This window comes from Argopecten irradians, chromosome 9 (genome assembly GCF_041381155.1).
Source record: "Argopecten irradians isolate NY chromosome 9, Ai_NY, whole genome shotgun sequence".
NCBI lineage: Eukaryota > Metazoa > Mollusca > Bivalvia > Pectinida > Pectinidae > Argopecten > Argopecten irradians.
Genome location: NC_091142.1, coordinates 2,886,522 through 2,908,617, shown reverse-complemented (window position 1 = coordinate 2,908,617; position 22,096 = coordinate 2,886,522). Strand labels below are relative to the sequence as shown.

General features: G+C 33.0%; 1 protein-coding gene across 1 annotated transcript in view; it reads right to left on the bottom strand.

Annotated features, from left to right (window-relative positions):
• LOC138331182 (RIMS-binding protein 2-like) overlaps positions 1 to 22,096 on the bottom strand; it is a 184,840-nt gene that overhangs the window by 107,872 nt on the left and 54,872 nt on the right. Inside the window, exon 8 of the mRNA XM_069278661.1 lies at positions 17,777 to 17,866. Coding sequence (XP_069134762.1) covers positions 17,777 to 17,866 — 90 coding nt within the window. The remainder of the gene's footprint in view (positions 1 to 17,776; positions 17,867 to 22,096) is intronic.

Here is a 22,096-nt window from a genome sequence, read left to right as displayed (position 1 = left end):
CAGTGCTTCTCTAGGCCACCAGATAAACACAGTGCCTCTAGAAGTAATATCATTTCTGGGACCATGAATTCCCATGAATTTCCAGGAAATAGTAGGTCAAACCAATGATTCTATCTGTGTTCCCAGATGTGTTATGTAAATATTGTGGTTATATGTTAGATAAGAACAGCAGCCTTAACTTATATGGTGATGTCTGATGTTAATTTGTGGGCAACTAAACACCATCTAATTAAAAAAGATATAACAAAATACAGACCAAAAATTGAAGGGAAAATGTTGAGATAAGTTAAGAGTATTTACATCTATTTTCTGCAGTTAATGACATTTGATATTTTCTTTCTGAGTTCATTGTAAAGTCATCAGCAATTTATATATAATGAGTACTGTTAGTTTCTATATCAATCAACAACCTAGTGACCTTAGACATTTGAACTCTGTCCTAAGTTCCTATATCAATCCTCAACCTAGTGACCTTAGACATTTGAACTCTGTCCTAAGTTTCTATATCAATCCTCAACCTAGTGACCTTAGACATTTGAACTCTGTCCTAAAAATGTTTCTATATCAATCAACAACCTAGTGACCTTAGACATTTGAACTCTGTCCTAAGTTTCTATATCAATCCTCAACCTAGTGACCTTAGACATTTGAACTCTGTCCTAAGTTTCTATATTTGAACTCTGTCCTAAGTTTCTATATCAATCCTCAACCTAGTGACCTTAGACATTTGAACTCTGTCCTAAGTTTCTATATCAATCCTCAACCTAGTGACCTTAGACATTTGAACTCTGTCCTAAGTTTCTATATCAGTCCTCAACCTAGTGACCTTAGACATTTGAACTCTGTCCTAAAAAATGTTAGTTTCTATATCAATCAACAACCTAGTATGACTAGTGTCCTAATGTGCTCCTTAGACATTTGAACTCTGTCCTAAGTTTCTATATCAGTCCTCAACCTAGTGACCTTAGACATTTGAACTCTGTCCTAAGTTTCTATATCAATCCTCAACCTAGTGACCTTAGACATTTGAACTCTGTCCTAAGTTTCTATATCAATCCTCAACCTAGTGACCTTAGACATTTGAACTCTGTCCTAAGTTTCTATATCAGTCCTCAACCTAGTGACCTTAGACATTTGAACTCTGTCCTACAAAATGTAAGTTTCTACATCAGTCCTCAACCTAGTGACCTTAGACATTTGAACTCTGTCCTAAGTTTCTATATCAGTCCTCAACCTAGTGACCTTAGACATTTGAACTCTGTCCTAAGTTTCTATATCAGTCCTCAACCTAGTGACCTTAGACATTTGAACTCTGTCCTACAAAATGTAAGTTTCTACATCAGTCCTCAACCTAGTGACCTTAGACATTTGAACTCTGTCCTAAGTTTCTATATCAGTCCTCAACCTAGTGACCTTAGACATTTGAACTCTGTCCTAAGTTTCTATATCAGTCCTCAACCTAGTGACCTTAGACATTTGAACTCTGTCCTAACTCTTTCTGTATCAGGCAGTACTTTAATGAAATCTAAACAGTTATCAAAAATATTTGATTCGCAGCCCACTACCTTTCCAAAACAAGAAAAATAAACTTTTTTACAACAATATCAACATAAGAAAATGTCTATTGTTGGCCTAAGATGAGGTTACAACACCAATTAAATGTAAGAATCCCTTCGTAATCTATGTTGACAGTAAAGATTCATTTTGTTGTTTTGCCATCTTGCGCAGTGCCGATCAAATAACGCGGGGTTATAAGGACGACGGTGAGGAACATAAGACGACCCGCGTTATGAAAATTAGCATTTAATTTAACCTTGTTCACTTGTTCAGAAAGTGAGGATAAGTGTTGTATTAACGGTAAACTTATAACTTTTATGACTTTACAAAATTACCAATCTAGTTTTACATTCCTAGTTTCCTAATTAAAAGCCGTTTTGGAAAGGAAGTGGGCCTTTAAGACCTTAAACAGTCCTGATGCAATTTGATTAACAAGAGGGTTATGTTTCCATGGTAACTACAGTATCATAGCAACTGGTTTTATTGACAATTCCATAATGACAGTATGACGTTTTTGAAATGCATGAAGCTGGTGAGTCAATAGATTATGAAAATAATAATAGAATATAAATTTATTATGACTTTGTTGATACGGCGTTTCTAACCCAGATAGAGACATTATATCACAACATTTCCATTTGCTCGGGACTGACACTTTATAGTTTTTCCATACAAAAAGGCAATAGAAGAGATCAATATAACTCCCGTCGGTATAGAAAATGTTTTGTGACGTCGTTCTGACCGACATCATGATGTAATGACGTAATGCGAATTTTTGTGTGTACTTGCCAGCTACAAGAATGAAAAACTCCATTTGTTCTATGTTATTCGCAACAGTATTTGTAGCTATGAATTTAAAATGTTGAATGTCCTTTTGTCCCTTCCCCCAGGACCTGATCCCTTTGTCCCTACCCCCCCCCCCAGGACCTGATCACTTTGTCCCTACCCCACCCCCAGGACCAGTGATCCCTTTGATCCTACCCCACCCCCAGGACCAGTGATCCCTTTGTCCCTACCCCACCCCTAGGACATGCTCCCTTTGTTCCCCGAGGACCCAATCCCCTTGTCCCAAACCCAAACATTCACTGCAAACAAAACAGAGATATCACTTGCATGCATGATGACAGTTATCAACATTTGTGACCATAAGCACCCCCAATACAACCTCACAATCCTACGTTGATACAACCTCACAATCCTACGTTGATACAACCTCACAATCCTACGTTGATACAACCTCACAATCCTACGTTGATACAACCTCACAATCCTACATTGATACAACCTCACAATCCTACGTTGATAAATCAGTGTTTGTAATGGCTATATACAGCAGAGAATACTTTCTCTGGTGACACGTATATCTCATCAACCACCTGTCAATAAAAATCTACCAAGCATGAAATCATTGGCAATGTTCAAACATCAAAGACAGATACTATATGGCTTCATCCCCACACTGACACAGTGAACATTGACAATTCCAGCCATACATGTGACAAAGTAAACATAAAGTGAACATGACAATTCCAGTCATACATGTGACACAGTGAACATTGACAATTCCAGCCATACATGTGACAAAGTAAACATTGACAATTCCAGTCATACATGTGACACAGTGAACATTGACAATTCCAGTCATACATGTGACAAAGTAAACATTGACAATTCCATTGGAGCATTGTTTGTTACCCAATAACACAATTAAAAACAATTTTAAACTTTGATAAAATAATAAAGATAAATAGTACTTGGTTTCTAGTATACATTATCTATGTACTCATCATACATTATCTATGTACTCATCATACATCATCTATGTACTCATCATACATTATCTATGTACTCGTCATACATTATCTATGTACTCATCATACATTATCTATGTACTCGTCATACATTATCTATGTACTCATCATACATTATCTATGTACTCATCATACATTATCTATGTACTCATCATACATTATCTATGTACTCATCATACATTATCTATGTACACATTATCTATGTACTCATCATACATTATCTATGTACTCGTCATACATTATCTATGTACTCATCATACATTATCTATGTACTCATCATACATTATCTATGTACTCATCATACATTATCTATGTCATACTCATCATACATTATCTATGTACTCATCATACATTATCTATGTACTCATCATACATTATCTATGTACTCGTCATACATTATCTATGTACTCATCATACATTATCTATGTACTCATCATACATTATCTATGTACTCATCATACATTATCTATGTACTCATCATACATTATCTATGTACTCATCATACATTATCTATGTACTCATCATACATTATCTATGTACTCATCATACATTATCTATGTACTCATCATACATTATCTATGTACTCATCATACATTATCTATGTACTCATCATACATTATCTATGTACTCATCATACATTATCTATGTACTCATCATACATTATCTATGTACTCATCATACATTATCTATGTACTCATCATACATTATCTATGTACTCATCATACATTATCTATGTACTCATCATACATTATCTATGTACTCATCATACATTATCTATGTACTCATCATACATTATCTATGTACTCATCATACATTATCTATGTACTCATCATACATTATCTATGTACTCATCATACATTATCTATGTACTCATCATACATTATCTATGTACTCATCATACATTATCTATGTACTCATCATACATTATCTATGTACTCATCATACACAAGTGGAGTGTCAATTAAACTGTTTAATTTCATTTCTAATAGCGGAAAGATGCCGAAAAAGTGGTTAGAGGGTACTATAATACCAATTTATAAAAATAAAGGTCCAGTTGATAATCCAAAAACCTATAGACCCATTACGATAGTTAGTTGTCTTTGTATATTAAATGAAAGACTCCAAAGGTACTCCGAAAAATACAATATCATATCTGAAAACCAAGCTGGGTTCCGAAATAACTATTCAACACTAGATAACATTTTTGTTTTTTACTCATTAATCTCCCTTACAAACATGTTAAAGAAACAAGAGGCCCAGAGGGCCTGTATCGCTCACCTGGTTTGTAATGCCAAGTAATGTTCTGAATACAGGTTCATTGTTTCCTCTCTGAAGGAATTTTAATATTAACCTCTAAATCCCCTATTGGGCCCCACCCCTCCCGCCCCCAGGGGGTCAGAGCCAAAATTTATACAAGTTCTGTTCCCCTTCCCCCAAGGATGTTTATGGCCAAATTTGGTCACAATCCAAGCAAAACTCTAGGACAAGAAGTGATTTATAGGATTTACCTCTATTTCCCCTATTGGGCCCCATCCGTCCTGCCCTCGGGGGGCCAGAGTCAAAATTTATACAAGTTCTGTTCCCCTTCCCCCAAGGATGTTTGTGGCCAAATTTGGTTACAATCCATGCAGAACTCTATGACTAGTAGTGATTTAAAGGATTTACCTCTATTTCCCCTATTGGGCCCCGCCCCTCCTGGCCCCAGGGGACCAGAGCCAAAATTTATACAAGTTCTGTTCCCCTTACCCCAAGGATGTTTGTGGCCAAATTTGGTTACATTCCATTCAGAACTCTATGACTAGTAGCGATTTAAAGGATTTACCTCTATTTCCCCTATTGGGCCCCGCTCCTCCTGCCCCCGGAGGACCAGAGCCAAAATTTAAACAAGTTCTGTTCCCCTTCCCCAAAGAATGTTTGTGGCCAAATTTGGTTACATTCCATTCAGAGCTCTATGACGAGAAGCGATTTAAAGGATTTACCTTTATTACCCCTATTGGGCCCCGCCCCTCCTGCCCCCGGGGGGTCAGAGCCAAAATTTATACAAGTTCTGTTTCCCCTCCCCCAAGGATGTTTGTGGTCAAATTTGGTTACAATCCATGCAGAACTCTAGGACAAGTAGCGATTTATAGGATTTACCTCTATTTCCCCTATTGGGCCCCGCCCCTCCTGCCCCCGGGGGGACAGAGCCAAAATTTATACAAGTTCTGTTCCCCCTCCCCCAAGGATGTTTGTGGCCAAATTTGGTTACAATCCATGCAGAACTCTATGACTAGTAGCGATTTAAAGGAAATGTTGACGGACGGACGGACGGACGGACGGACGGACGACGGACGGACGGACGGACGGACGGACGGACGACGGACGGACGGACGGACGGACAACGGACGCCGCGCCATGACATAAGCTCACCGGCCCTTCGGGCCAGGTGAGCTAAAAACTCTACTGTGTATTTATTGACTTCGAGAAAGCCTTTGATAAAGTTTGGAGAACAGGTTTGTGGAATAAGTTATTAATTAATAATGTAAATGGTAAAATGTACAATATTATATATAATATGTATCAAGGAATTAAGTCTAAAATTAACATAAATGGTCAAAATTCAAATTTTTTTCCTTGTGATATTGGTTTGAGACAAGGTGAAAATCTATCGCCTTTTCTCTTTAGTCTATATCTCAATGACGTAGAAAATTTTTTATCCTTAAACAATATTAAAGGAATTGAATGTCTCAGCAATAAGTTTGAAACGGAACTTCGTATATATATAGAGCTTTTTATTTTGTTATACGCAGATGACACAATTTTGTTCTCTGATAGCCAAACTGATTTACAAAACCAGCTTGATATATTTAGTGAATTTTGTAATCGATGGAAATTAAGAGTAAATAGTGACAAAACAAAGTGTATGGTGTTTTCTAAAGGAAGATTTGTAAATAGACATGTCTTTAAATTCGAAAATGATATTATTGAATGTGTGAATAATTTCACGTATTTAGGTACTGTTTTTTCAAGAACAGCCTCGTTTAAAGACGCTATCAATCAGAATATTAAAAAAGCATCAATTGCTATGTATGATGTTTTGAAAAAAGGTAGAAAGTTAAATCTATCGACTAAGTGTAATTTTGATTTATTTGAAAAAATAGTGAAACCAATTCTGTTATATGGTTGTGAGATATGGGGTTTTTCAAATATGCAATCTATTGAACAATTTTATTTAAAATGTTGTAAACTACTTCTTGGTTTGAAGAAAAGTACACCAAACTACATGGTTTATGGAGAATTGGGTACAAGACCACTTATAATTGATATAAAAATAAAGATGATTAACTACTGGTTGACTATGATGATATCTAAAGAAAGTAAAATGAATGTTATATTGAATCATATGCTTTACCATGTATTTACAAATGAAAACAGAGCAGTTCCATACTTAATTTTTATACAAAACATTTTAAATGAGTGTGGTCTTATATATATATATATAGAACTTGCAGCAAAATAACTTGAATCCACAATGGATAAAAGTGCAAGTGAAACAAATATTATACGACCAATTTTTACAGAAATGGAATCATGACATTTTTCATTCTTCAATGTCAGTATGCTATAGAATATATAAAAAAAGAGTGTAATTTTGAAAAATATCTTGAATTATTGAATGATAACGAAAGATTATTAATGTGTAAATTAAGAACAAGAAACCATAAATTTATTGTTGAAACTGGTAGGTGGAATAATATAGAATATCAAAACAGAATTTGTCCTTTTTGTGATTCAAACGATATTGGTGATGAATTTCATTATTTACTAAAATGTCCATTTTTTACGCTGGAAAGAAGGTTATATATGAACAAGTACTACTATACGCAACCAAATATTCTAAAATTCTCACTACTTATGAATTCTGTTAATATTAAAACATTAAGAAATTTATGTAAATTTATCAAGGTTATTTTCAAAAAGAATTTATGATTTGTCCTTCCTTATATGTACATATTTTCTACTTGTCAAATTTTTGAAATTGATATTTATATATTATGTTTCTCTATACAATGTATTTGTCAAAGAGAACTAATAAAGAAACTTGAAACTTGAAATCATCTTTATTTTGAAAAAATCAATGAAATGGCTAAAAATAAAACCCATTTACGTAATGAGATTTAAATCTCAATGGCACTGATTGATCCAAAGGAAAGGCCTCTACATTTATTGATGGTGTCTCGACATCCAATAAACAATGACTGGCTTAATTAAACATTACTTTTAGTGCTCACTTTCTGCTGTGTATATAAACAACAATGAAACTCAAGTTACATGGACTTGTATTTGTAAACATCCATGCACTGAGGCATTCAGATTAATTTTAGAATTTGCTGCACACATTGATAAAAACTCTCTCTTGTCACTGTCAATTAGTATGTTTATCTATGTATACTCTAGTTTTTTCATTACCATTATACCTAAAGTGATTGTTTATCTATGTAAACTCTTTATTTTGTTTATTACCACTATAAGTAAAGTGATTGTTTATCTATGTAAACTCTTTATTTTGTTTATTACCACTATAAGTAAAGTGATTGTTTATCTATGTAAACTCTTTACTTTGTTTATTACCACTATAAGTAAAGTGATTGTTTGTTTATCTATGTAAACTCTTTACTTTGTTTATTACCTGACTATAAGTAAAGTGATTGTTTATCTATGTAAACTCTTTACTTTGTTTATTACCACTATAAGTAAAGTGATTGTTTATCTATGTAAACTCTTTACTTTGTTTATTACCTGACTATAAGTAAAGTGATTGTTTATCTTTGTAAACTCTTTAATTTGTTTATTACCTGACTATAAGTAAAGTGATTGTTTATCTATGTAAACTCTTTACTTTGTTTATTACCTGACTATAAGTATAGTGATTGTTTATCTATGTAAACTCTTTACTTTGTTTATTACCTGACTATAAGTATAGTGATTGTTTATCTATGTAAACTCTTTACTTTGTTTATTACCTGACTATAAGTAAAGTGATTGTTTATCTATGTAAACTCTTTACTTTGTTTATTACCTGACTATAAGTATAGTGATTGTTTATCTATGTAAACTCTTTACTTTGTTTATTACCACTATAAGTATAGTGATTGTTTATCTATGTAAACTCTTTACTTTGTTTATTACCTGACTATAAGTAAAGTGATTGTTTATCTATGTAAACTCTTTACTTTGTTTATTACCACTATAAGTATAGTGATTGTTTATCTATGTAAACTCTTTACTTTGTTTATTACCTGACTATAAGTAAAGTGATTGTTTATCTATGTAAACTCTTTACTTTGTTTATTACCTGACTATAAGTATAGTGATTGTTTATCTATGTAAACTCTTTACTTTGTTTATTGCCTGACTATAAGTAAAGTGATTGTTTATCTATGTAAACTCTTTACTTTGTTTATTACCTGACTATAAGTAAAGTGATTGTTTATCTATGTAAACTCTTTACTTTGTTTATTACCACTATAAGTATAGTGATTGTTTATCTATGTAAACTCTTTACTTTGTTTATTGCCTGACTATAAGTATAGTGATTGTTTATCTATGTAAACTCTTTATTTTGTTTATTACCACTATAAGTAAAGTGATTGTTTATCTATGTAAACTCTTTACTTTGTTTATTACCTGACTATAAGTAAAGTGATTGTTTATCTATGTAAACTCTTTACTTTGTTTATTACCACTATAAGTAAAGTGATTGTTTATCTATGTAAACTCTTTACTTTGTTTATTACCTGACTATAAGTAAAGTGATTGTTTATCTATGTAAACTCTTTACTTTGTTTATTACCTGACTATAAGTATAGTGATTGTTTATCTATGTAAACTCTTTACTTTGTTTATTACCTGACTATAAGTAAAGTGATTGTTTATCTATGTAAACTCTTTACTTTGTTTATTACCACTATAAGTAAAGTGATTGTTTATCTATGTAAACTCTTTACTTTGTTTATTACCACTATAAGTAAAGTGATTGTTTATCTATGTAAACTCTTTACTTTGTTTATTACCTGACTATAAGTATAGTGATTGTTTATCTATGTAAACTCTTTACTTTGTTTATTACCTGACTATAAGTAAAGTGATTGTTTATCTATGTAAACTCTTTATTTTGTTTATTACCTGACTATAAGTAAAGTGATTGTTTATCTATGTAAACTCTTTATTTTGTTTATTACCTGATTATAAGTAAAGTGATTGTTTATCTATGTAAATTCTTTATTTTGTTTATTACCTGACTATAAGTATACTGATTGTTTATCTATGTAAACTCTTTACTTTGTTTATAACCATTGTAAGTAAAGTGATTGTTTATCTATGTAAACTCTTTACTTTGTTTTTTACCTGACTATAAGTATAGTGATTGTTTATCTATGTAAACTCTTTACTTTGTTTATTACCACTATAAGTAAAGTGATTGTTTATCTATGTAAACTCTTTATTTTCTTTATTACCTGACTATAAGTATAGTGATTGTTTATCTATGTAAACTCTTTACTTTGTTTATTACCTGACTATAAGTATAGTGATTGTTTATCTATGTAAACTCTTTACTTTGTTTATTACCTGACTATAAGTAAAGTGATTGTTTATCTATGTAAACTCTTTACTTTGTTAATTACCTGACTATAAGTATAGTGATTGTTTATCTATGTAAACTCTTTACTTTGTTTATTACCACTATAAGTATAGTGATTGTTTATCTATGTAAACTCTTTACTTTGTTTTTTACCTGACTATAAGTAAAGTGATTGTTTATCTTTGTAAACTCTTTAATTTGTTTATTACCTGACTATAAGTAAAGTGATTGTTTATCTATGTAAACTCTTTACTTTGTTTATTACCTGACTATAAGTATAGTGATTGTTTATCTATGTAAACTCTTTACTTTGTTTATTACCACTATAAGTATAGTGATTGTTTATCTATGTAAACTCTTTACTTTGTTTATTACCTGACTATAAGTAAAGTGATTGTTTATCTATGTAAACTCTTTATTTTGTTTATTACCTGACTATAAGTAAAGTGATTGTTTATCTATGTAAACTCTTTATTTTGTTTATTACCATTATAAGTAAAGTGATTGTTTATCTATGTAAACTCTTTACTTTGTTTATTACCTGACTATAAGTAAAGTGATTGTTTATCTATGTAAACTCTTTATTTTGTTTATTACCACTATAAGTATAGTGATTGTTTATCTATGTAAACTCTTTACTTTGTTTATTACCTGACTATAAGTAAAGTGATTGTTTATCTATGTAAACTCTTTACTTTGTTTATTACCTGACTATAAGTAAAGTGATTGTTTATCTATGTAAACTCTTTACTTTGTTTATTACCTGACTATAAGTAAAGTGATTGTTTATCTATGTAAACTCTTTACTTTGTTTATTACCTGACTATAAGTAAAGTGATTGTTTATCTATGTAAACTCTTTACTTTGTTTATTACCTGACTATAAGTAAAGTGATTGTTTATCTATGTAAACTCTTTACTTTGTTTATTACCACTATAAGTAAAGTGATTGTTTATCTATGTAAACTCTTTACTTTGTTTATTACCTGACTATAAGTATAGTGATTGTTTATCTATGTAAACTCTTTACTTTGTTTATTACCTGACTATAAGTAAAGTGATTGTTTATCTATGTAAACTCTTTACTTTGTTTATTACCTGACTATAAGTAAAGTGATTGTTTATCTATGTAAACTCTTTACTTTGTTTATTACCTGACTATAAGTAAAGTGATTGTTTATCTATGTAAACTCTTTACTTTGTTTATTACCTGACTATAAGTAAAGTGATTGTTTATCTATGTAAACTCTTTATTTTGTTTATTACCTGACTATAAGTAAAGTGATTGTTTATCTATGTAAACTCTTTATTTTTGTTTATTACCTGACTATAAGTAAAGTGATTGTTTATCTATGTAAACTCTTTATTTTGTTTATTACCACTATAAGTAAAGTGATTGTTTATCTATGTAAACTCTTTACTTTGTTTATTACCACTATAAGTATAGTGATTGTTTATCTATGTAAACTCTTTACTTTGTTTATTACCTGACTATAAGTATAGTGATTGTTTATCTATGTAAACTCTTTATTTTGTTTATTACCTGACTATAAGTAAAGTGATTGTTTATCTATGTAAACTCTTTATTTTGTTTATTACCTGACTATAAGTAAAGTGATTGTTTATCTATGTAAACTCTTTATTTTGTTTATTACCTGACTATAAGTAAAGTGATTGTTTATCTATGTAAATTCTCTTTATTTTGTTTATTACCTGACTATAAGTATACTGATTGTTTATCTATGTAAACTTTATTTGTTTATACTTAAGTATGTTATTATGTAAATCTTATTGTTTTACCTGACTATAAGTAAAGTGATTGTTTATCTATGTAAACTCTTTACTTTGTTTTTTACCTGACTATAAGTATAGTGATTGTTTATCTATGTAAACTCTTTACTTTGTTTATTACCACTATAAGTAAAGTGATTGTTTATCTATGTAAACTCTTTATTTTTTTATTACCTGACTATAAGTATAGTGAGTGATTGTTTATCTATGTAAACTCTTTACTTTGTTTATTACCTGACTACAAGTATAGTGATTGTTTATCTATGTAAACTCTTTACTTTGTTTATTACCTGACTATAAGTAAAGTGATTGTTTATCTATGTAAACTCTTTACTTTGTTAATTACCTGACTATAAGTATAGTGATTGTTTATCTATGTAAACTCTTTACTTTGTTTATTACCACTATAAGTAAAGTGATTGTTTATCTATGTAAACTCTTTACTTTGTTTATTACCACTATAAGTAAAGTGATTGTTTATCTATGTAAACTCTTTACTTTGTTTATTACCTGACTATAAGTAAAGTGATTGTTTATCTATGTAAACTCTTTACTTTGTTTATTACCTGACTATAAGTATAGTGATTGTTTATCTATGTAAACTCTTTACTTTGTTTTTTACCTGACTATAAGTAAAGTGATTGTTTATCTATGTAAACTCTTTACTTTGTTTATTACCTGACTACAAGTATAGTGATTGTTTATCTATGTAAACTCTTTATTTTGTTTATTACCACTTTAAGTAAAGTGATGTTTATCTATGTAAACTCTTTACTTTGTTTATTACCTGACTATAAGTTAAGTGATTGTTTATCTATGTAAACTCTTTACTTTGTTTATTACCACTATAAGTAAAGTGATTGTTTATCTATGTAAACTCTTTACTTTGTTTATTACCATTATAAGTAAAGTGATTGTTTATCTATGTAAACTCTTTACTTTGTTTATTACCTGATTATAAGTAAAGTGATTGTTTATCTATGTAAACTCTTTACTTTGTTTATTACCTGACTATAAGTAAAGTGATTGTTTATCTATGTAAACTCTTTACTTTGTTTATTACCTGACTATAAGTAAAGTGATTGTTTATCTATGTAAACTCTTTACTTTGTTTATTACCTGACTATAAGTAAAGTGATTGTTTATCTATGTAAACTCTTTACTTTGTTTATTACCACTATAAGTAAAGTGATTGTTTATCTATGTAAACTCTTTACTTTGTTTATTACCTACTATAAGTAAAGTGATTGTTTATCTATGTAAACTCTTTATTTTGTTTATTACCTGACTATAAGTAAAGTGATTGTTTATCTATGTAAACTCTTTACTTTGTTTATTACCTGACTATAAGTAAAGTGATTGTTTATCTATGTAAACTCTTTACTTTGTTTATTACCTGACTATAAGTAAAGTGATTGTTTATCTATGTAAACTCTTTACTTTGTTTATTACCTGACTATAAGTAAAGTGATTGTTTATCTATGTAAACTCTTTACTTTGTTTATTACCTGACTATAAGTAAAGTGATTGTTTATCTATGTAAACTCTTTACTTTGTTTATTACCTGACTATAAGTAAAGTGATTGTTTATCTATGTAAACTCTTTACTTTGTTTATTACCTGACTATAAGTAAAGTGATTGTTTATCTATGTAAACTCTTTATTTTCTTTATTACCTGACTATAAGTAAAGTGATTGTTTATCTATGTAAACTCTTATTTTTGTTTATTACCTGACTATAAGTAAAGTGATTGTTTATCTATGTAAACTCTTTACTTTGTTTATTACCATTATAAGTAAAGTGATTGTTTATCTATGTAAACTCTTTACTTTGTTTATTACCACTATAAGTATAGTGATTGTTTATCTATGTAAACTCTTTACTTTGTTTTTTACCTGACTTTAAGTAAAGTGATTGTTTATCTATGTAAACTCTTTACTTTGTTTATTACCTGACTATAAGTAAAGTGATTGTTTATCTATGTAAACTCTTTACTTTGTTTATTACCTGACTATAAGTAAAGTGATTGTTTATCTATGTAAACTCTTTACTTTGTTTATTACCACTATAAGTAAAGTGATTGTTTATCTATGTAAACTCTTTACTTTGTTTATTACCTGACTATAAGTAAAGTGATTGTTTATCTATGTAAACTCTTTACTTTGTTTATTACCACTATAAGTAAAGTGATTGTTTATCTATGTAAACTCTTTACTTTGTTTATTACCTGACTATAAGTAAAGTGATTGTTTATCTATGTAAACTCTTTACTTTGTTTATTACCTGACTATAAGTAAAGTGATTGTTTATCTATGTAAACTCTTTATTTTTGTTTATTACCTGACTATAAGTAAAGTGATTGTTTATCTATGTAAACTCTTTACTTTGTTTATTACCACTATAAGTAAAGTGATTGTTTATCTATGTAAACTCTTTACTTTGTTTATTACCTGACTATAAGTAAAGTGATTGTTTATCTATGTAAACTCTTTACTTTGTTTATTACCACTATAAGTAAAGTGATTGTTTATCTATGTAAACTCTTTACTTTGTTTATTACCTGACTATAAGTAAAGTGATTGTTTATCTATGTAAACTCTTTACTTTGTTTATTACCTGACTATAAGTAAAGTGATTGTTTATCTATGTAAACTCTTTACTTTGTTTATTACCTGACTATAAGTAAAGTGATTGTTTATCTATGTAAACTCTTTATTTTCTTTATTACCTGACTATAAGTAAAGTGATTGTTTATCTATGTAAACTCTTTACTTTGTTTATTACCTGACTATAAGTAAAGTGATTGTTTATCTATGTAAACTCTTTACTTTGTTTATTACCTGACTATAAGTAAAGTGATTGTTTATCTATGTAAACTCTTTACTTTGTTTATTACCACTATAAGTAAAGTGATTGTTTATCTATGTAAACTCTTTACTTTGTTTATTACCACTATAAGTAAAGTGATTGTTTATCTATGTAAACTCTTTACTTTGTTTATTACCTGACTATAAGTAAAGTGATTGTTTATCTATGTAAACTCTTTACTTTGTTTATTACCTGACTATAAGTAAAGTGATTGTTTATCTATGTAAACTCTTTACTTTGTTTATTACCACTGACTATAAGTAAAGTGATTGTTTATCTATGTAAACTCTTTATTTTGTTTATTACCTGACTATAAGTAAAGTGATTGTTTATCTATGTAAACTCTTTATTTTGTTTATTACCACTATAAGTAAAGTGATTGTTTATCTATGTAAACTCTTTACTTTGTTTATTACCTGACTATAAGTAAAGTGATTGTTTATCTATGTAAACTCTTTACTTTGTTTATTACCTGACTATAAGTAAAGTGATTGTTTATCTATGTAAACTCTTTATTTTGTTTATTACCACTATAAGTAAAGTGATTGTTTATCTATGTAAACTCTTTATTTTGTTTATTACCACTATAAGTAAAGTGATTGTTTATCTATGTAAACTCTTTATTTTGTTTATTACCTGACTATAAGTACAGTGATTGTTTATCTATGTAAACTCTTTACTTTGTTTATTACCACTATAAGTAAAGTGATTGTTTATCTATGTAAACTCTTTACTTTGTTTATTACCTGACTATAAGTAAAGTGATTGTTTATCTATGTAAACTCTTTACTTTGTTTATTACCTGACTATAAGTAAAGTGATTGTTTATCTATGTAAACTCTTTACTTTGTTTATTACCTGACTATAAGTAAAGTGATTGTTTATCTATGTAAACTCTTTACTTTGTTTATTACCTGACTATAAGTATAGTGATTGTTTATCTATGTAAACTCTTTACTTTGTTTATTACCTGACTATAAGTAAAGTGATTGTTTATCTATGTAAACTCTTTACTTTGTTTATTACCACTATAAGTAAAGTGATTGTTTATCTATGTAAACTCTTTACTTTGTTTATTACCTGACTATAAGTAAAGTGATTGTTTATCTATGTAAACTCTTTACTTTGTTTATTACCTGACTATAAGTAAAGTGATTGTTTATCTATGTAAACTCTTTACTTTGTTTATTACCTGACTATAAGTAAAGTGATTGTTTATCTATGTAAACTCTTTACTTTGTTTATTACCACTATAAGTAAAGTGATTGTTTATCTATGTAAACTCTTTACTTTGTTAATTACCTGACTATAAGTAAAGTGATTGTTTATCTATGTAAACTCTTTACTTTGTTTATTACCTGACTATAAGTAAAGTGATTGTTTATCTATGTAAACTCTTTACTTTGTTTATTACCTGACTATAAGTAAAGTGATTGTTTATCTATGTAAACTCTTTACTTTGTTTATTACCTGACTATAAGTAAAGTGATTGTTTATCTATGTAAACTCTTTAGTTTTTTAATTAAGTTATCACTAATAAATTGTACCTAGAAATCCAGATTGTTATTAGCACAAACAAAACAAAATACATTATCATATTATTTTTTTGACTATATAAAGCAGGGTACATGTCACTGGCATTTTCATCAAATGCATTGGGTGCTTTTGACAAAAAATGAAAGTTCTGCACTCAGACTACCTTTTTGATATGCCATGCTACTACTAAACTTTCAACCCTAAAATGTAGCCCATGGCTATAGTTCTTAGCCTAGATCACTTTATTATTATAGAGTAGGTGGTTGGCATTTATAACAAACTTGGACAGGCCATGGATGTATCTTTAAGAACAACCAAATTGTCTCCCTTTGAATGAATTTATATGAAAGAGTTCCATTTCCAACAGTTTGAACAAAGAAAGACAACTCCTGCCTTCTTAATAAAGACCTTTGCATCACTATAAATATCTATAAATCTGTGTCAAAACCTGCCAATGATACATTAGCTACCATATTTGTATCAAAACCCGCCAATGAAACATTGGCAACCATATCTGTATCAAAACCCACCAATGAAACATTGGCTAACATATCTGTATCAAAACCCACCAATGAAACATTGGCTACCATATCTGTATCAAAACCCACCAATGAAACATTGGCTAACATATCTGTATTAAAACCTGCCAATGAAACATTGGCTAACATATCTGTATCAAAACCTGCCAATGAAACATTGGATAACATATTTGTATTAAAACCTGCCAATGAAACATTGGATAACATATCTGTATTATAACCTGCCAATGAAACATTGGATAACATATTTGTATCAAAACCCGCCAATGAAACATTGGCTAACATATCTGTATTAAAACCCGCCAATGAAACATTGGCTACCATATCTGTATCAAAACCCACCAATGAAACATTGGCTACCATATTTGTATCAAAACCCACCGATGAAACATTGACTACCAATATCTGTATTAAAACCCGCCAATGAAACATTGGCTACCATATTTGTATCAAAACCCACCGATGAAACATTGACTACCAATTTCTGTATTAAAACCCGCCAATGAAACATTGGCTACCATATCTGTATCAAAACCCGCCAATGAAACATTGGCTACCCAATATCAATGTAATATCTGTATTAAAACCCGCCTATGAAACATTGGCTACTAAATCTGTATCAAAACCCGTCAATGAAACATTGGCTCCCATATCTCTATTAAAACCCGCCAATGAAACATTGGCTACCATATCTGTATCAAAACCCACCAATGAAACATTGGCTACCATATCTGAATCAAAACCTGCCAATGAAACATTGGCTACCATATCTGTAACAAAACCTTAAAACATTTACCTTTATAAAAATAAAGTGTTGTGACTGAACATTGAGGGACTAAAATCATCAAATTAGAAATGACATTTATATACATAGCTTATTAATTTATCTCCAAAACTATATCCACAAATTGTGTATGCTTTTTATAAAATTCATTCTATATATATTTTTATAACTACCAAAACTATTCTTTAGGATTATGACCAATCCTTCGCTGCACACCTGATCATAGTTCCATGTATATATATCATTATTCCACGCTATAAGTGCCTACCTTTTCAAGTTGCTGAAGCCGTTTCTGTAAGTCAGATACTTGGCTGGTTAGCTGGATATTCTTACTCGCTGTCTCTTCTACTGAAGTTTCCTGAAACATATCAATATAAGTATTTCAGTACCAGTTTAAACAAATTAGGAAAACTCATCTGAGACAATTAATATCCCATATAATTATAGTTTCATATCTACACCAAAAGATTATGGACCAGTGTTCCCTTTCTCACTACCACACAGCTGACCAGTGTACCCCTCCATCTCTAACACACAACTGACCACTATACCCCTCCTTCCTACCACACAGCTGACCAGTGTATCTAACACACAACTGACCAGTGTATCTCTCCTCCCTATCACACAGCTGACCAGTGTATCTAACACACAGCTGACCAGTGTATCTAACACACAGCTGGCCAGTGTATCTAACACACAACTGACAAGTGTACCCCTCCATCTCTAACACACAACTGACCAGTATACCCCTCCATCTTTAACACACAACTGACCAGTGTACCCCTCCTCCCTATCACACAGCTGACCAGTGTATCTAACACACAACTGACCAGTGTATCTAACACACAGCTGACCGGTGTATCTAACACACAGCTGACCAGTGTATCTAACACACAGCTGACCAGTATATCTACCACACAGCTGACCAGTGTAACTACCACACAGCTGACCAGTGTATCTAACACACAGCTGACCAGTGTATCTAACACACAACTGACCAGTGTATCTAACACACAAACTGACCAGTGTATCTAACACACAGCTGACCAGTGTACCCCTCCATCTCTAACACACAACACTGACCAGTGTACCCCTCCTCCCTACCACACAGCTGACCAGTGTACCCCTCCTCCCTACCACACAACTGTGTACCCCTGTACCACCCCTCCCTCCCTACCACACAGCTGACCAGTGTACCCCTCCTCCACTACCTACCACACACACTGACCAGTGTACCCCTCCATCTCTAACACACAACTGACCAGTGTACCCTTCCTCCCTACCACACACAACTGACCAGTGTACCCTCCTCCTAACACACAACTGACCAGTGTACCTCCTCTCCACACACTGACCAGTGTACCCCTCCTCCCTACCATACAGCTGATCAGTGTACCCCTCCTCCCTACCACACAGCTGACCAGTGTACCCCTCCATCCTAACACACAAACTGACCAGTGTACCCTTCCTCCCTACCACACACAACTGACCAGTGTACCCCTCCATCTCTAACACACAACTGACCAGTGTACCCTTTCCTCACCACCACACATACTGACCAGTGTACCCCTCCTCCCTACCACACAACTGACCAGTGTACCCTTCCTCCCTACCACACAACTGACCAGTGTACCCCTCCATCTCTAACACACAACTGACCAGTGTACCCTTCCTCCCTACCACACAGCTGACCAGTGTACCCCTCCTCCCTACCACACAACTGACCAGTGTACCCCTCCTCCCTACCACACAACTGACCAGTGTACCCTTCCTCCCTACCACACAACTGACCAGTGTACCCCTCCATCTCTACCACACAGCTGACCAGTGTACCCCTCCTCCCTACCACACAGCTGACCAGTGTACCCCTCCTCCCTACCACACAGCTGACCAGTGTACCCTTCCTCCCTACCACACAACTGACCAGTGTACCCCTCCATCTCTAACACACAACTGACCAGTGTACCCTTCCTCCCTACCACACAGCTGACCAGTGTACCCCTCCTCCCTACCACACAGCTGACCAGTGTACCCCTCCTCCCTACCACACAGCTGACCAGTGTACCCCTCCTCCCTACCACACAGCTGACCAGTGTACCCCTCCTCCCTACCACACAGCTGACCAGTGTACCCCTGATCGCATGTATCTGATGATGATGGTGGTGGTGGACTAAAATAGCCTGGCCATTATCTGATGATGATGTTGGTGGTGGATTAAAATAGCCTGGCCATTATCTAATGATGATGTTGCTGGTGGACTAAAATAGCCTGGCCATTATCTGATGATGATGTTGGTGGTGGTGGTGGGTTAATAGCCTGGGCATTATCTGATGGTGGTGATGGTGGTGGTGGTGGACTAAAATAGCCCAGCCATTATCTGATGGTGGTGGTGGTGGACTAAAATAGCCTGGCTATTATCTGATGGTGGTGGTGGTGGACTAAAATAGCCTGGCTATTATCTGATGGTGGTGGTGGTGGTGGACTAAAATAGCCTGGCCATTATATGATGATGGTGTTGGTGGACTAAAATAGCCTGGCCATTATCTGATGGTGGTGTTGGTGGACTAAAATAGCCTGGCCATTATCTGATGGTGGTGGTGGTGGACTAAAATAGCTCAGCCAATATCTGATGGTGGTGGTGATGGTGGTGGTGGACGAAAATAGCCCAGCCATTATCTGATGATGATGGTGATGGTGGTGGTGGTGGACTAAAATAGCCTGGCCATTATCTGATGGTGGTGGTAATGGACTAAAATAGCCTGGCCATTATCTGATGATGATGGTGGTGGTGGGCTAAAATAGCCTGGCCATTATCTGATGATGGTGTTGGTGGACTAAAATAGCCTGGCCATTATCTGATGATGGTGGTGGTGGACTAAAATAGCCCAGCTATTATCTGATGGTGGTGGTGGTGGACTAAAATAGCCTGGCCATTATCTGATGGTGGTGGTGGCGGACTAAAATAGCCTGGCCATTATCTGATTATGGTGGTGGTGGACTAAAATAGCCTGGCCATTATCTGATGATGGTGATGGTGGACTAAAATAGCCTGGCCATTATGTGATGGTGGTGGTGGTGGGCTAAAATAGTCTGGCCATTATCTGATAATGATGGTGGTGGTGGACTAAAATAGCCTGGCAATTATCTGATAATGATGGTGGTGGTGGACTAAAATAGCCTGGCCATTATCTGATGGTGGTGGTGGACTAAAATAGCCCAGCCATTATTTGATGATGATGTGGTGAGCTAATTTATTTTGATCTGAAACAAATATCTGAGATAAAAAGGATTTTGAATATGTTCTGTACATCCATGTTTTAGAAGTATAACAAACACAATTAGTGTACATGGACCAGATCAATGCCAGTTGTATATACTTGGATGAAAACCAAGCTTTCTCCCTACAGCTTAATTTCCATAGTGGCTATCCTTGAAACTAATCACAATAAAAGTTTATGAAATATTTATAAGCCCCCATATAAGTGATATCAATGAGGCTGTGGACTAAAATAGCCAGGCCATTATCTGATGATGGTGTTTGTGGTGGGCTAAAATAACCTGGCCATTAATTATCTGATGATGTGGTGTTGGTAGACCAAAATAGCCCGGCCATTATCTGATGATGATGGTGGTGGTGGACTAAAATAGCCTGGCCATTTTCTGATGATGATGGTGTGGGTGGGCTAAAATAGCCTGGCCATTATCTGATGATGATGTTGTTGGGCTAAAATAGCTTGGCCATTATCTGATGATGATGATGGTGGTGGGCTAAAATAACCTGGCCATTAATTATCTGATGATGTGGTGTTGGTAGACTAAAATAGCCTGGCCATTATCTGATGATGGTGGTGGTGGCAGTGGACTAAAATAGTCAGGCCATTATCTGATGATGGTGGTGGTGGCAGTGGACTAAAATAGTCAGGCCATTATCTGATGATGGTGGTGGTGGTGGTGGAGGCAGTGGACTAAAATAGCCAGGCCATTATCTGATGATGATGTTGGTGGTGGGCTAAAAAAACCTGGCCATTAATTATCTGATGATATGGTGTTGGTAGACTAAAATAGCCTGGCCATTATCTAATGATGTTGGTGGTGGCAGTGTATCCTTGAAACTAATCACAATAAAAGTTTATTAAATATTCATACGCCCCCATATAAGTGATAACAATGAGGTTGTGGACAAAAATAGCCAGGCCATTATCTGATGATGGTGTTGGTGGTGGGCTAAAATAGCCAGGCCATTATCTGATGATGGTGTTGGTGGTGGGCTAAGATAACCTGGCCATTAATTATCTGATGATGTGGTGTTGATAGACCAAAATAGCCCGGCCATTATCTGATGATGATGGTGGTGGTGGACTAAAATAGCCTGGCCATTATCTGATGATGATGATGTTGGTAGACTAAAATAGCCCAGCCATTATCTGATGATGATGTTGTTGGGCTAAAATAGCTTGGCCATTATCTGATGATGGTGTTGGTGGTGGGCTAAAATAACCTGGCCATTAATTATCTGATGATGTGGTGTTGGTAGACTAAAATAGCCCGGCCATTATCTGATGATGTGGTGTTGGTAGACTAAAATAGC